We start from the raw sequence: 16293 nt of genomic DNA, 5'->3' as shown, positions 1-16293 counted from the left end.
TTGTGTGGCAAAAAAAAGTCCATTTAGGAATTTGCAATGCTAATGGCTCTACCTCGAGCAAACGCAAGACCCATTGATTTACAAATGCTTGTTTTGGTAAGTGACTCCCTGCAATGTAACACTAACTATTCTCCTGTAGCTCCTCTATTTAAACACACCAAACCTCTGCATGAACTCACTTATCCCCCTTTCCCAACAGTGATGGACTCCTAACTCTTGTTACTTTAATCATCTAACACAAAGAAATTGGAGTGAATGCATGGAGTGGTTTGCTTGAGCAAACAAGACATATCACAATAACTGATTACGCTTGCCTAACTACTAACTTTGTTTTTACTGGAGCAGGGTGCTTGCTGGTGTAAAGAGCATCAGTGTCTTGTTGTCTTGTCAGGGGTAGTGAGTGCTAAATGAATGCAGTTACAATTACATAGTCCAGCACACAGCCAACCAATAGATATTATGTTGGTTCTATTTGTAGCCCTTTATAATTGTGTTAGGGTCACTTCAGAGTGATATATTTATGACAACATGGAAAAGAGAGGGATAGAGAATTGTGGATGGAATGATGTGGATCGGTAGTAAGTAACTGTAGTAGTAGCAGTAGTTAGTAGCTGACCTTAGGCGTCTGGTAGGCAATGAGGAAGCAGGAATGCAGGAGAGGGTATTAGATACAAATCCAGGGAGATCAAACAGTGTGAGAAACTTGGGCATAACGAAGAGGAAGAGTAGAGGTTAGAGAGATGTTAACGATGATAAGACCCCTACATCAACAAGCAAGTGGTTGACCTTCATAGACAGCAAATGGACATGCATACACTTCCATGCAGTACACATACGGCTAGACAACACACACGCACAGGGACAGGTGAACAAACAGAAAGAAGGTTAAATATTTGCATGCTTATTTAATATTCATACCCTTTGCTGGAGAACTCGGCTTTGATGTAGAGGAACGTGGTTGTGGAAGTCCTATCGCCCGATGACCAGGACATATTGTTTGGGTTCCGGAACAACAAGTTTTTATGTTTCCATTGCCCTTTGGACAAGTAGGCCCAGCACATTGAAGTACAAATAGTTTGGCTGCCAGTTTATATCATAGACGTGTGAAAGGATTGTTTACCACTAAAGCAAGTTGTGCACATAGTTTTAACTTGTACTTATGAGTCATTAATTTAGAGCCAGCGCTGTGAGGAAGTGCAGTAAGCTCAGGTTGCATTACTGGCTGATCCCAGTTCACAAACATGCACGCGTTTGCAATATTAAACAGTTTGAGACCACTAATGCTCCCAGAGTGCTGCCTGTTTACATGCAAAATACAGTGTTACCCCATACCATGGATTAGTTAAATAATTGTGTATTGGCTGTGCGATTATTCCGCGCCTTCTTAACAGCTGTTTGTTATTACTTAAAATAATCCTTTTTGCCTGTCCTCACAAGTCTACACTTGCAAAGCTTACTTGTCACACATTTAAATAAAAAAATACTAATAAATGTTTGACCGCATCAATCCACAAGAACACTGTAGACAAGGGAATATTATTTCTTGTGGGCCTGTATTCTGACCACATTGTGTATTCACATTAATATACAATACATAAAATGAATGACAAATTGACTGTAATGGCTAAGAAATCAAACAAATTCCACGACTTTCAAACATTTATTAGTATGCTTTGCTTTATATGAATGTCATGGAAGCTTTTCAGGTATAGGTTAGTGCACCCACAAATTTATGTCCTTGCATTTATGCATATATACGACTTTCAGAAATTTGCAAAACTTTACAGAATTATGTCTGGAACCTCTACTCCTAGCAAACGTTTATGGATTTAATTTTTGCATTGCAAATATATATATGTATTTATAGATATATTGAATCTCAGCTGGTTGACTCAGCATTTCTTTCTTCCAAGATCAATAACATGAGTACCATTGAGTTGGGTAACAATAAACATGTAATTGCAGCGCTATGTGACCCTAGAGGAGGGGTCTTCAAACTGAGGGGTAGGTCCCCCTAGAGCCTAGGGGGACCTTAAGTGATCCCGGGAGATGCACCAGGCTCTGGCCAAAAGATGCATTATGCAGATAACCGTGCTTTGTTTTAAGCCGAAAAACGTTTATTGCATTTTTAAAAAGGTAACTGAACTTAACTGCAATGTTTAAATAAGTCTAGATATATTTAAACATTGGCAACTTAATAGAATAATTGTGAAAAAAAAATATTTCTTTCCACTGGGGGAGAGGGTGCAGAATAAAAAAAAGTTAGAAAAACATTGCTCTAGAGTGAAAGAGTGCGGCAAATATGCAAATGCTGTAATGTTACACTTGCTCTTGTGAGAATCTGTTGAGTGATTGGAAATTCTCCAGCTCTTGTCACATTTTCTAGTGTGGGAGATGACTAACGAGGAGTTGGTGAACACCCTTCAACATGCAAGTTCGTGGGTGAGCACATACTTGCGGGGAATTCCGACTTTGGATCTATTGCAAAGTTAGAGAGGCTGTTATCAGAGCTCTGATATAATGAGAACACTGCTGTAGTTTGTCACATCACTGCTTGGCACTAAGATGGGCAACTGGATTTTTTTACGTGGCAATTAGATTTCTGATGCACCCTCTCCCTAGGGCAAGTAGATATTTTAATAAAATTCTACACTCCTGAGAAAAAACGGTGCCACTGCCTCCCTAATACTGTTTCTTCTCGGAGAAGTCTCCTGTACTCGGTGATGGAATCTTAATCACTGTGCTCCTTGAAATTATAACTGGTCAGTAAAAATGCAGCGTTTAGTGCATGCTCAAGCCATAATTTGCCTCTTTGCTTTCATTGTAAATAACAATGCTGGTCCAGTACATTAGGGTGACCGATCTTGAGAACAAAAAAACGGGACATTTTGCAAAAATAGAAGAAGGACTACAATTTACGTCAACGGAGCACCCGTGAATGACAGCTGTCATCAACTTGAGAACACAGAAGAGGCACTAGGAAAAGAAATAAGTAGGTTTGAAAACCAGCATCACACCTGTTAATTACATTGCTTACTTATAACATCTGCTAACTACCACATCTTTAGAACATAAAAAAAGTGCCTTTCACTGTTTACAGGGGGCCTCTAAAAACCGGGGCATAAGCCAAATTTGCCAGGACAACAAGTGAAAACCGGGACTGTCCCGGCAAATCCGGGACGCATGGTCACCCTACACATTCATCTTCTTAAGATGGCGTATGTAGGTGTTACAGCTTGCTGCACCTACTCCAACCCTTCTGTATTTCGTGCTGGAGTTTTAAAATGTATTGGTGTCAGATCTTTGGTTAATTGTATCCCCTTTAATGCACTGATCTGTTAACTGAAAGCCCGGGATCAAGTACATGGTGCCCAGTACACCTTAAAAAAGCTATCGAAAATCTACTTACATTTTCATTATTAATTTCATTTTAAATATAGTTTGGAACTTCAGAAAATGAACACGAAATTGTTGTGGGTTAATTATTGTGCTTTTTAGGTGTCACATCATACTGCGCATGCGCTGTCTATTTCGAGTACTTTTGTCATCTTACAGTGTGCTTTGATGACTACTGTTGCTTTCCGTTGGTTGGCATCGTCACTCAGCTTGCTGTAGGCTTTCCTTCCTCTTCTGGGGAATGTTCTCCCCGGTCACAATGACCCATTACACTGCTCCCTTTTTCAGACACAATTTTTTTTTTTTGTTTCTTTGTGTTTTTTTTTTTTTTTTTTCTTTTTTCTTTTTTTGGCCGTCTCCATCCTTTTTCTTCTCCTCCCTCAGTGTTCTTCTCCGTTTCCCCTCCCACCCATCCTTCATTGTCTGCAAGCTGCTCCAGCCCACTTTCTGTCTGGTTTGCTTTCCCTAGCCCCTCCTCTTCACCTCTGGTTTGTGGGCTTGCGCTAGTACCTCCTGCCCAGCCTCTGTCTGCTGCCCGTGTTATAGCACTATTTAAAAATTCGTTTTTAGCAGTGCACAGCATCCACGCCTCAAATGCCACCAGATGTAGCCTTGCAGCACATGGTCTGGCTCCAAATCATTGCCATGGCCAATAGCTCTCATAGGTGATACTTATTGGCCGTGCCAGTGCTTGTTTACTGTGTTAAGATATGCTTGGCCTTTATTATGTCTTATTGTTTGTCTCCTTGCTCCCTCTCAAGTTGTATGTATTTGATGATTTGCAAGAGCAACACCATGCCCTGCCCACTGTGTTTATTTTGCTTTGTTGCTTCCAAGCACTTATTGCAGGTGCAGAAAGAGAGTTCTTCTTTGAGAACAATACCTGATCATCAGTCACGCATTGATACGTGCCACACAGTTTGAATCCTACCACATAATTCTCTCACTACGCATGCGCGTTTTTCCTACCAGAGCTGCAGGTCTCCAGTGACAGTAGCAGCTAAAAAATAGTACGTAAGAAACGAAAACACCCTGACAAATGCTTACCACTTTAGGTATCACAAAACGTTTCTGAAGCCCACCCTACCTTCTTTTATATTTTGTATACAATAATTTACCACGATTAGGGGAAGTGCCAATATGTCAAACTGAAGAAAGACATTTGCAGATGTAAAATTATGTTATAGATTAACAGTGTTCAATGCACTATTGAATATTATATCATTAAATCCTTCTTAACTTACAAAAGCAAGGTACACGTGTTAAGTATGTTAATATAGTGATTGCTTGCTGCCACAAGCTGTCCCATCACCTAGGCCTTGCTAGAACTGCGCAGTCTAGAACAGTTTTACAGTGCAATGTGTGATACAGTATTAAATTGTACTGCACATGTGAGTTCCGGGGCTTACTCATGTTGAACAGTCTTCTGCTGGGCAACAAACTTACTCCTTAACATAGCACTATGAAAACCAGGCATGGGTTTCTCTTCTCATCTTTCTGGGTCTTACTCTCGCATTCTTCATGTACTTCAGGTCACTAGGTCAGAAACCTACAACTAAAGGATGGCCCTTTCATTGACATTGTAATTCAAGTTTATGAATGGTCCGTGATGTCAGTGGGGAGAATATTTAGAATAAATGCTATTATTTTCTATGCTTCCGCACTGATATCCTGAATGTATGTCCTGACAATCCTTTAAATTTCTGCGCAGCCTTTGTAACGAGACAGCGGTCTCTAAATGTCATTAGTAGTGAAGGAAAATGTAATGAATGGGATATAATCTTAAATGTGACTGTTCCTTTTGCACCCTTGATCCGCACATGTTTAACAGACCTTTTTACTCCATCTTTACTGGTTTGTGGTCAAAGTCCAAATTTCTAAACCAAACTCAATTTTTCTAACAGAGCAGCGGAACATAGGCCCTTCTAAGATCCATGTTTTTGCCAGACCTTCAATCCATAATATGCATTATTTGGTGTCTCTCTCTCTACAAGCCTGCTATGCCTGTAGTTTGTGTTTGAAGTATTGGTTGTGGAGGGTACTTTATATCCTTTTTATCTGTGCTTGCTAAGATATTCTGATAGTATTACATTAAAGTAGCACTAAGAACACATTTTGCATGAACTAGCTTGTTAATCAACCTGTGAGATTCAGTTGAGTTTAGGATCACTTTGACTATTTATAACATGTGCATCTTGCCCTTTAGAATTAGGAGTTTTAATCACTTGTAGAGGGAAAGATGTTGCAGCTCACTCACCTCGTTTCCTTAACTCAGACACTCCTATTTCTATTGGGAATCATAATCTTTTGTTGTTGCCTGCTGCAGTGAACCCTATTAAGCTACTTTCGGCGATCTGTCACTGCTCAGTGGCTCTTTCATAAAAGGTCCAAAGAGGACACTGCCGCTTATAATGTAGAAGTGAACCGTGGTAAACTATTTTAAGTGACTTCGTCGTCTGCACAACAAAGGGTGGTCACTTCTACTGCCTTCTCCCCGATGGTCTCATTCGTAACAAATGCAAGCCTACGTCGTGTTGTCTGCCTAAAGCAGCACTGAGTACCTCTCTCCTCCAGTGTCCCTATAAATAGCTGTCACATGTTGTTTTGACTCTTGGCTGTTGTTATATTAACAAGGCACAGGAAGCGTTTTCCAAGTGTCTAATTCAGGTGGTTGGGTATAACGAGTCACTGAAGGGACGGGCAGCACCACACAGCCCCATTCTTTCCGCTTAAGTAGAGAAATATTATCCCCCTCATCTGCCTCCTGTCAGATGAGTGATTATAAACTTCAGATGAGTAAATATAAACTGTGAATTGGTGCAGCGTTTTATTCTTTGTTTTCCTGAAAGATGTTTCCAGAATTATTTATTCTCTGGTGTTGGTCTAGCAAAACACAGTGGAATTCTTTGAAAAAATATATTACATAAAAAGAGAAGTTTAACAGCCCTATTCCATTCTCTGGCAAACACCCCACGTCGTGCTGCAAGGTGCCATGTACAAAGTATGCATCCTTTAGCTCTCACTGCGTTCTATTAAAGGGCCATTTTGTTTTTGAAAGCCAATAATGTGCACCCGGGGATTGTAAAGTACTGTCAAATAGTAACATAGAAGTCGTGAACTTGCAGGGGCTCATGCGATTTCACTCCTCTCTCTGCCTTCTTTAATATTGGGGAGCTCCTTTTTCATTTATTTATTTTTAAATACATCTTTATATTAACACAAAACAATTATTGCTCATGAATAGCAATTGGTGGAACACCCCTTAGTCCTACAAGGGTAGTTTCTGATAACAGGATCAGTTATACAGTAAGCTTGCAGCATCATTTCGAGCATTAAAGGCAGTGAAGAGTCTAGAGAATATCTCAACTCTGCTAGCTTGCTGACCCCTTCCACTCAGTCCCAGTCATCCCCTTCCTGTGTGCTCTCTGTCACTGGGAAGCTGCCCTGCTCCACAAACTCTTGCCATATTTCGCTTGGCTACTGTTGTTGCGGTGGCCAACCACAGACTTGGGTATTTCAGCCAGCTTTCTTCACTGCTGTTTTTATTTATTAATTGATGTATTATTTTGTTTTCACTAGAAGTAGGACACGCCTGCTCCTCTTCGGGGTCCCAAACATGAAGTTTTCAGTTTGTCTTCCTTTGCATTTTTAGTCAGGTTAGTACAGTCATCAACAAACGAAGGAAAATAGCAGCGTTAAAAGGATCTGATTATTACGGATCACTGAATCAAAGATTCGTCATAGGAATACTACATTTTCTGGTCAAAACAAGCACGTTTGTGACTTTGTAGTACGTCTCGAAGAGAGAGCGCATGCGCTGTGCAGCCGCGACCCTAAAGTGCAGAGACCTGAAACGGTTTTAATGTGGAAGAAAGATTAATAGACAAATAGCCCAGCAGAGGTCGCTCTTCCCTTTCAGGAGAAATTGTTTTGGTTCCGAAACGTAAACGTCGTAGGTAGAATATTTGATAGTATGTGTCTACTGTCTCAAAACTGACATGTCGGATTTTATTTTGGAAAACAAACCCGTTTTCCTGTCCTCTATAAGGTCATGAAATCTCCGTCCTTTCTCCATAAATGTACTAGTAACATTTTTTTGAGGGAATTTGAATAAACTGATGGCAGTACTCATTACCCAGTCCGGCATGTCTGACAGTTACCAATAGCAGGTTGTCCAGGTCGGTGGCTTTGTTTTCTTCCAACATGGCTGCAACCATTCATACTAGGATGGCATTTGCAGGGGTAGGTCAGGTTGCTGTGTTGTTCTTGGATGGGAACCAGTGTCCTGGCATGGTGGTCTCTGGCAGCCAGAAGACTGTGTATGGGCTCCTTCCACTCGCCGCCTCCTCCCTCTCCATCCACTTCCTCTTCTTGCTATCCATTTGCCCTAGACACACAAACTACCCCCGGTCAGGTAAGTAGGAGGACACCCTCACATTTCAGAGACTGTGCCCATCTGGCACTGGCTGCCCCCGAGGACTCGTTTTGCTCTGCTGTAGCTCCTGTCCCTGAAGCACTAACAGGCAAAGGTAATGCAACATCTGATCAAAGCTTGGCCGTCTGCTGTTGGCTTGGGGACCGAGAGCATCCCACCACCTGTAGCACGGCCATCATCACCAGGGGCTCATGCCATTGCCATGGTGCTGCAGTGCTTGCCATGGGCAGCTCAGGATAGCCAGAACATTGCCCAGCCTAACCGGGAACTCCTCACCTTCTCCGAAACCTTGCAGATCGTCAGTAGCCTCCAGGAGTACAGCAAGGATTATTTGATGGGGTTGGGCAACTTCTGATAGAACTCAGGAGTAGGAGCTGCGTGGAGTGTCATCCACCTTCCCACTGCCAACATGGCAAGTCTTATCTTTGGCATGAACACTATCTTGACATCGGGATGACCTGCTTGAACTGCAGAGATCAATATGCTCAACCTCTTCAATTAGAAGTCGCTCGTATTATCTCCCAAATATCCTTGCCGGATCACGCTTCCTGGGCGTGCGTGGAATCACTGACTCCTTAGGTCACAGTTTTTCTGGGCAGCAAGTTGAGAATACCTTTTACCAAAGCTTCCCCCTTATATGTACTTTGCCACTGCCCCAGGTTGCTGGTTTGATCTATAGGAAATCTGTGCTTTACTACTGGCTTTAACTCATCTTGACCCGGTGTCTGCCCCCAACCTTCTGGGAGTAGCTGGGTCCTATCGTGCAGCAGTGCATTCCATGGACCGAGTACTGGTTGCGGTTCTTCCGCTGATCGAGCTATGATTGAGATACTAATTTTATTTTTTTCCCTGTCATCCTTGTTGAACCTCTTGCCATTTGTAGCTATGTTTTACTATGCCACACACTTCAAAGACTCCCTTTTCTCCTTTGAAATTGATGTTTATTGTGACATCAGATGTTATCTTTTCTTTTTCCAAACGTGTTTTCATTAAGACATGGGTGCAATTGCTTTAGTTATGTGATACATTTTTGTCAAATTACTTTTTTCTTTTTCTTTTTCACGTGTGAGGAGATTAACTGATTTGCTCACAAGAGCTGGAGTGTTGTGCGGGACCTGAGACTATTGGCTCTGCCATTGCTTTTTATTCATTGTGTACAGCCTGGCCATTGCTGACTTTGGCAAGAATTTGTAGCCGTGGCTGTTGTGTAGCATAGCTAATAATATAATACAGGGAGTGCAGAATTATTAGGCAAATGAGTATTTTGACCACATCATCCTCTTTATGCATGTTGTCTTACTCCAAGCTGTATAGGCTCGAAAGCCTACTACCAATTAAGCATATTAGGTGATGTGCATCTCTGTAATGAGAAGGGGTGTGGTCTAATGACATCAACACCCTATATCAGGTGTGCATAATTATTAGGCAACTTCCTTTCCTTTGGCAAAATGGGTCAAAAGAAGGACTTGACAGGCTCAGAAAAGTCAAAAATAGTGAGATATCTTGCAGAGGGATGCAGCACTCTTAAAATTGCAAAGCTTCTGAAGCGTGATCATCGAACAATCAAGCGTTTCATTCAAAATAGTCAACAGGGTCGCAAGAAGCGTGTGGAAAAACCAAGGCGCAAAATAACTGCCCATGAACTGAGAAGTCAAGCGTGCAGCTGCCACGATGCCACTTGCCACCAGTTTGGCCATATTTCAGAGCTGCAACATCACTGGAGTGCCCAAAAGCACAAGGTGTGCAATACTCAGAGACATGGCCAAGGTAAGAAAGGCTGAAAGACGACCACCACTGAACAAGACACACAAGCTGAAACGTCAAGACTGGGCCAAGAAATATCTCAAGACTGATTTTTCTAAGGTTTTATGGACTGATGAAATGAGAGTGAGTCTTGATGGGCCAGATGGATGGGCCCGTGGCTGGATTGGTAAAGGGCAGAGAGCTCCAGTCCGACTCAGACGCCAGCAAGGTGGAGGTGGAGTACTGGTTTGGGCTGGTATCATCAAAGATGAGCTTGTGGGGCCTTTTCGGGTTGAGGATGGAGTCAAGCTCAACTCCCAGTCCTACTGCCAGTTCCTGGAAGACACCTTCTTCAAGCAGTAGTACAGGAAGAAGTCTGCATCCTTCAAGAAAAACATGATTTTCATGCAGGACAATGCTCCATCACACGCGTCCAAGTACTCCACAGCGTGGCTGGCAAGAAAGGGTATAAAAGAAGGAAATCTAATGACATGGCCTCCTTGTTCACCTGATCTGAACCCCATTGAGAACCTGTGGTCCATCATCAAATGTGAGATTTACAAGGAGGGAAAACAGTACACCTCTCTGAACAGTGTCTGGGAGGCTGTGGTTGCTGCTGCACGCAATGTTGATGGTGAACAGATCAAAACACTGACAGAATCCATGGATGGCAGGCTTTTGAGTGTCCTTGCAAAGAAAGGTGGCTATATTGGTCACTGATTTGTTTTTGTTTTGTTTTTGAATGTCAGAAATGTATATTTGTGAATGTTGAGATGTTATATTGGTTTCACTGGTAATGATTAATAATTGAAATGGGTATATATTTTTTTTTGTTAAGTTGCCTAATAATTATGCACAGTAATAGTCACCTGCACACACAGATATCCCCCTAACATAGCTAAAACTAAAAACAAACTAAAAACTACTTCCAAAAATATTCAGCTTTGATATTAATGAGTTTTTTGGGTTCATTGAGAACATGGTTGTTGTTCAATAATAAAATTAATCCTCAAAAATACAACTTGCCTAATAATTCTGCACTCCCTGTAATAGTAATGAAAAGAACTATGATGCATTTAGTTCTAATGCACGTTACATTTTTTTTTTTAAAAAAGCATTAGCCCTGGCTGTCATAGTGCTTTTTAAATTCGTTTTACCCACGCTGCAAAGCATCTGCACTGCTGTACAGCATGGCTACAAACCATTGCCAAAACCAATAGCTCTCATAGGCGAGGCGTATTGGCTTTGCCAGTTCTTGTTTAGCATTACAAATCTGTCAAGTCCATTTCTAGTGTGATGTCTGCTTCTTAAGCATGCTAAAGCCCTCCGTTTACCTGGGCTGTGATTGTAGCAGTCAGGCAAGCCACGGCAAAGGGAGGTTCAGGGGAAGAATGAATGAACTCGTTCCTAATTTGGAATTTTGCTGTTACTTATTTCATCAGTTTTCTTTCCTTCCCCACAAAAAGACATGTTGGCGATGTTTATCTCCTTACTTAGACTCCTTCCCTCAAGCGAATGACTTGTAAACATTTGCCCCTTCAAATGTAGTCTTTTTTAAACTGCGGAGAGCGGGTAAATCAGAAATGTTGGAAAGAGCAAAGATAAAAGTAAAATAATGCGCAACACTTGATGTGCTTCCTGTAGGTGGCATTGCTGGAGGCATTGAAATCTGCATCACCTTTCCCACTGAATATGTGAAAACACAGTTGCAGCTGGATGAAAGGTCAAACCCTCCTCGATACAGGGGCATTGGTAAGAATCTTTATTTTCATACAGTAAAACGTTGCGAAATCCTACATTGTGTTGTCTCTCGTGTATCTCATGAAGGTCCTGACTCCAGAAAATACTAATAACTTGTCTCCAGTTTCGAGCAAGTGACATGAACGTGTTGTGGCTGTCCCAACCATGTCAATATCTGTTGCATGACCTCATTTCGAGGTTAAGTATTGTGCAATTCCTACCACGTGGCAGTCTTGTCTTGTTCATAGTGTCTTCTGACTTGTGGGGATCATTTGTAAGTTTCTGATGGGATTCCTCCATTCTCTGCCCTGCTTCATGCTCACTTTTTTTTGCTGCCAGTCATCAGTTTTTCTGCTATGCCTTCTGGCCACCCCTCATTAGATAGGGGCTGGTAAAATGCGAGGTGCTTGCCACACCTGATAAATAACGATCCTCTGAGGTGCAGCATTTTATCGGTGCAGTACATATCTCCTATTAAGAGTTTTCCCTTGAAAACCATGGAATTGCATTCAAAATTGGGGACTTAACATTGTTTGTGAACACTGGATTTTCCTTCTTTTCCTTGTGTGCATTTCATCGTAGCCCGCCTACTTGTTTGTCATTTTATTGTAACTAATATCGTGACAGATATATAAGAAACAGTAGATGCATTGTTTTAGGATGAAGTTGGGTTAAGAGAATAAGTATGGAAGGAGCAAAAGTTGTTATGTGCATTGGGGTAAGAGGGTTAAGGATAAGGTGGTAACAAAGAAGCATGGGGGTAAGGGTAAGGGGGAGTGTAAGGGGCTTGAAGTGTAAGGAGTTGGGCATGGGGATAAGGAGTTGGGTAAGGAGGTACATACGAAGGGACATAGGGTTGTGAGATTAGGAGTGTAAGGCTATGGGGCACTATATGAGGGGTTATAGGTAAGGTTATCAAGTTATAGAAAAGCAACTAAGGGTAGGAGGATACATGGGTAAGAACTTAGGGACGTAAAAGTAAAGGGGTAACTGGATATAGGGTTAAAGGGCAGGGTTTAAGTGTAAGGACAAGGGTAAGGGGTTAAGGATAAGGTTATGGAGAAGGTTAAAGGGGCTGGGACGGGCTTAATGGTAAGGAGCAAGGGTGCAAGGTTAGGTGTAAAGGTAAGGCGTTAGAGGTCGGGTTTTGGGTAAAGGATTAAGAACATTGGTTTAAATCTGTCTTATATAATAAGGAATCGATTATGTATAAAAACAATGTCAGAGATAAATGTACAAATGATGAGGTAGTGACAGTGAAGTAGGTTTTTTTAATTCGTTTTTTTTTTTTAATAAGAAAGGCTTACCCACAGAATAACGTGGAAGTGGTAAATCAAAACCACTGCAAAGAGATGGTAAACAAACAGCAGGTAAAGAAATGGCCTGTGTCCGTGGAGCTGGTGTTTCCTTGAATGAATTCTGCATTTGGAGTAATTTAAAAATATTCTTTCTGTAGATTTCGTCAGGCTTGCCCGCTGAAATATACAGGGGAGAGATGTATTTACCAGATTATTTAGACTGCAAAGATCCTCAATCAAAAACTCAATTGCTTGTCCACATGGTTTCGAAAATATGCAAACCTCAGTTGCTTCTTCTATCCATAGAAGCGGTGCAGCTTGTCTTTCCTTTGACAGGCGGCTGTGTGTGAGCCGTTCTCTGATCTCGTAGTGATAGCCAGGGAGGTCAGGATCTGGTAAGCCCCCTCCACATACTGAAAATAAGATAGAATATAGAAAGACAATGTAGAGAGACCATCTGATGGAGCAGTAAAAAGTTTCAAGGTGCTCACACTGCAGATGACTGAGCAGAGGTTAAACCCAAGATGGTATCAGCTGGTATACAAAGGATCTCAAATGCAGATCCATGACAGGCCTTCAACAATGCATTGCACAAAAAAGCAATCTCTGTGCATTGCAATGGACCACATCGAGAACTTCCCACTGCCACCCTCATGGGTGCTTAGGCAAGCATGAGGATTGTGTTTGGTATGACAATGGATATACGAGTGCAGTCTCTACATAGTCCATGCTGTTCGCATGTACGTCCTTCAGCCATGCCTGATTGAAAGGGACTGATCCCAGTGGAGTCCTGTACACCTCCATGTAGGCGAAGAAGAGGTAAAAGCAACCTCTCATTCTTTTCAGCAAATGATGTGAGCATGCTTTTAGTGGTTTGGTTGAGCCTCTCCCAAAGTTGTTTTTTCTCTGTGGCAACTAGTGCTTGGAAAGTAGCAATGTACATCAGTAACTGTTTTAATCAGACTAGTCTTCCTCTTTATTTTCCTATTTTTCCACCATAGAAATCTTCTCCTAAACAGTAACTGATTGACTGAAAGCACAGACCATGGCCCTCTACCATCCCCCAGATATTTTTGGACCATCTTTTGGCTATCACAGTGGCCACCCTGGACTTTCCTATTACTCTCTTAATAAAACCCGAAGCCCAAATGTTATCTTATAAAAATAATGGTTCTTGAAATTCCACCCCCTTCCTAACCAGTCACGATGACTTTCAGCATTCAGTCTCTTATACTTTCATCATATAGTTGTGTCCATCCAATTAGATGGAAGTCCTAATATGCCTTTTGATGTAACATACATTGTATATATTAGGTGTGCCCCACGTTTTGGTTCAGTAAACTGTCTCACTTACTGCCTTAGAACTGACTAAGCCTTGGTATCAAGGTTCTAGCAGTTATGCTAACTGATTCTCCTTCTCTACTCCGGTCTACTCACAGTCTTGACAACTATTTGGACCTATTTTTTTTTAAATATTTTCTATCTCTTTCCTTTTTGTTTTTGTCTTTTTCCTTCTTGCCTTTCTTTCTCTCTTTTGCTAAGTCTCTCTGACTCTCCGTTCCATTCTCCTCCCCCCAACATATCCTTCTTGACTGGACTACCGATATGGCACTTAACTTACACATTAAATACTACGAGCCCTTACAGTAGGGACAAGTTGTTAGCTGTTGACTAGAGATTTTCAAAAACGTCTTCATGACACTACAACAGGTAGTACAGTCCACGTCAACCCACCAGTTGCTGTTGTGACACACGTTAACTATCTTAGTTCCATATTCTAGACTAATGTTGACACTTGTGCCTGCATCTGCACTAAGGTTAAACCAAAATCAAAACCTCATGGTAATTGCAGAAACTCATCATCTGCAAGCACAACATCCACAAATGTAAAATGTATAGACTCCACTATCCGCTCTCTTTTGATCTTTAAAACTGAATGCTCTATGTGCAAACTCTTTAAACTTATGAACAAAAACCTCTATTACAGTGGTTCCCAACCTTTTGACTCCCGAGGACCCCCACTGAATCACTATTGGAAGCAGGGGACCCCCAAGCAATTTCTACAATTTTTTAATTTCAAGAATTAAAACAGTAATTTGCATAAAATACTCAAATTACTAAAGATATAATTATTTTATTTTGAAATTATGCAAAAAATTGAAAACATTTAATGGGAAGGTCGACACTGCATCTCGATGACTAACTTTTCAATGTTTTGGTTTTATTTAGGGAAGCAGAATCCTCAGGTCAGATTCTACATTTCCTAAGCCATTTGTTTCTATTTTTAGGTACATAAGATCTGAGAAGCTTTTTCACATATATATGTGGTGGGGAAAGGAAGTAAAACCATGAAAGCCTCTCTTCTTTCGATAACCTGTCATATGTAATTAATTTGTTTTATAGCACCTCGCATACCAGTGAAGGGTGTCAGAGCGCTTTACAGTGGACTACAAAGTGTAAGATTCACATGTCATCTACACTGGTAGGCATTTTCTAAGAGTGTTTGGTTTGGAGACATGCAAACTCAGGATTCAGAACATAACACAGTGGTTAGCGTTGACTTTAATAATAAGAATGTATGTCTATGCAAGAAAACATTTTTTAAAAGCATTTGGATAATGAAAGACTGTGTAAAAACATAACTTTCTAATTTCTGCCATGCAGGTTGCATGCAGCTCTTTGACCGCAGTTCATAGCTCACTGTGCTACATTACGATTGTAATTTATGAAATGCACAGTTACAAAATAATCTCTGTCACAAAAGCAGTAACCCACTGTGCTATGCATATAAAATACTGTTCTTTGCATGATATACATTCTTTGCAGCAGGCATGTTAACCCTCTGCGCTACCTTAGATGAGTCAAAACTGCCACTAGGGAAAACTCCCATTTCTCTCCTGCAAGAACATTAATCACATGAGTTATCTTGACGCTTTTATTTTTTGCGTGAAAGCTGGTGGATGAATTTGCAGTGCTTTTTAAACTGCTGCATAAATAAAGTAATGGATAGAAAAACATGCACGTGTTTCTGAGAGGCCCCAGCTGGAGAAGTGTCTTCCTGCCAGCTCAGGGCTGCGGACCCCCTGGGAATGTGTCACGGACCCCTGGGGGTCCGCGGACCACAGGTTGGGAACCACTGATCTATTACACTAATGCATGGCTCAAAATGAGAAATAAAGTAAAGCCGTCTTTGTGGCTCTCTGGCAGTGCATTTTGCCCCTCCTCCCATCACACCTTTCTTCTTCTTGGTATGTCAGCAAACATTAACCCTTTCTTCACTAACCAGAGCAGTGTCTTATATTTCACAGTTAACCACATTAATCCAGACAACCTGCTTCGACTCTCATTCAGCACCTCTTTGGCATTGCTTCTTACTTCTCTCCATTGATAACTTTGCTAATATCGTTCAGTCCCTTAAAGGCATTTCATAAAACAGCAGCGTAATCCTCAGCATGAGCCCTTACATTCCTCTTGGTCATCATTAGTATCTTAATTTTCCTTTCGTCTCTTGAACGGACAAGTGTCCCCACCTCCTTAAACACTTAGCCTAGACCTGACCAGCAAGACGAGAGCTGTGGCACTTGGACCCCAGACCTATGTAGATTCCCCTAAATTATCAGTCGGACTTCCATCTCAGCTGTCCATTGCTGGTCACCCTATAACTCACTGATGAATGCAGGC

The 16293-nt window shown here is 41.4% G+C and overlaps 1 protein-coding gene across 1 annotated transcript in view; it reads left to right on the top strand.

Moving 5' to 3' along the window:
• LOC138286580 (tricarboxylate transport protein, mitochondrial-like) overlaps positions 1 to 16293 on the top strand; it is a 109400-nt gene that overhangs the window by 8399 nt on the left and 84708 nt on the right. Inside the window, exon 2 of the mRNA XM_069226978.1 lies at positions 11219 to 11326. Coding sequence (XP_069083079.1) covers positions 11219 to 11326 — 108 coding nt within the window. The remainder of the gene's footprint in view (positions 1 to 11218; positions 11327 to 16293) is intronic.

This window comes from Pleurodeles waltl, chromosome 3_2 (genome assembly GCF_031143425.1).
Source record: "Pleurodeles waltl isolate 20211129_DDA chromosome 3_2, aPleWal1.hap1.20221129, whole genome shotgun sequence".
NCBI classification, from domain to species: Eukaryota; Metazoa; Chordata; class Amphibia; order Caudata; family Salamandridae; genus Pleurodeles; species Pleurodeles waltl.
Note: the sequence above shows the minus strand (reverse complement) of the source record. Positions and strands in the feature narration are given on the sequence as shown.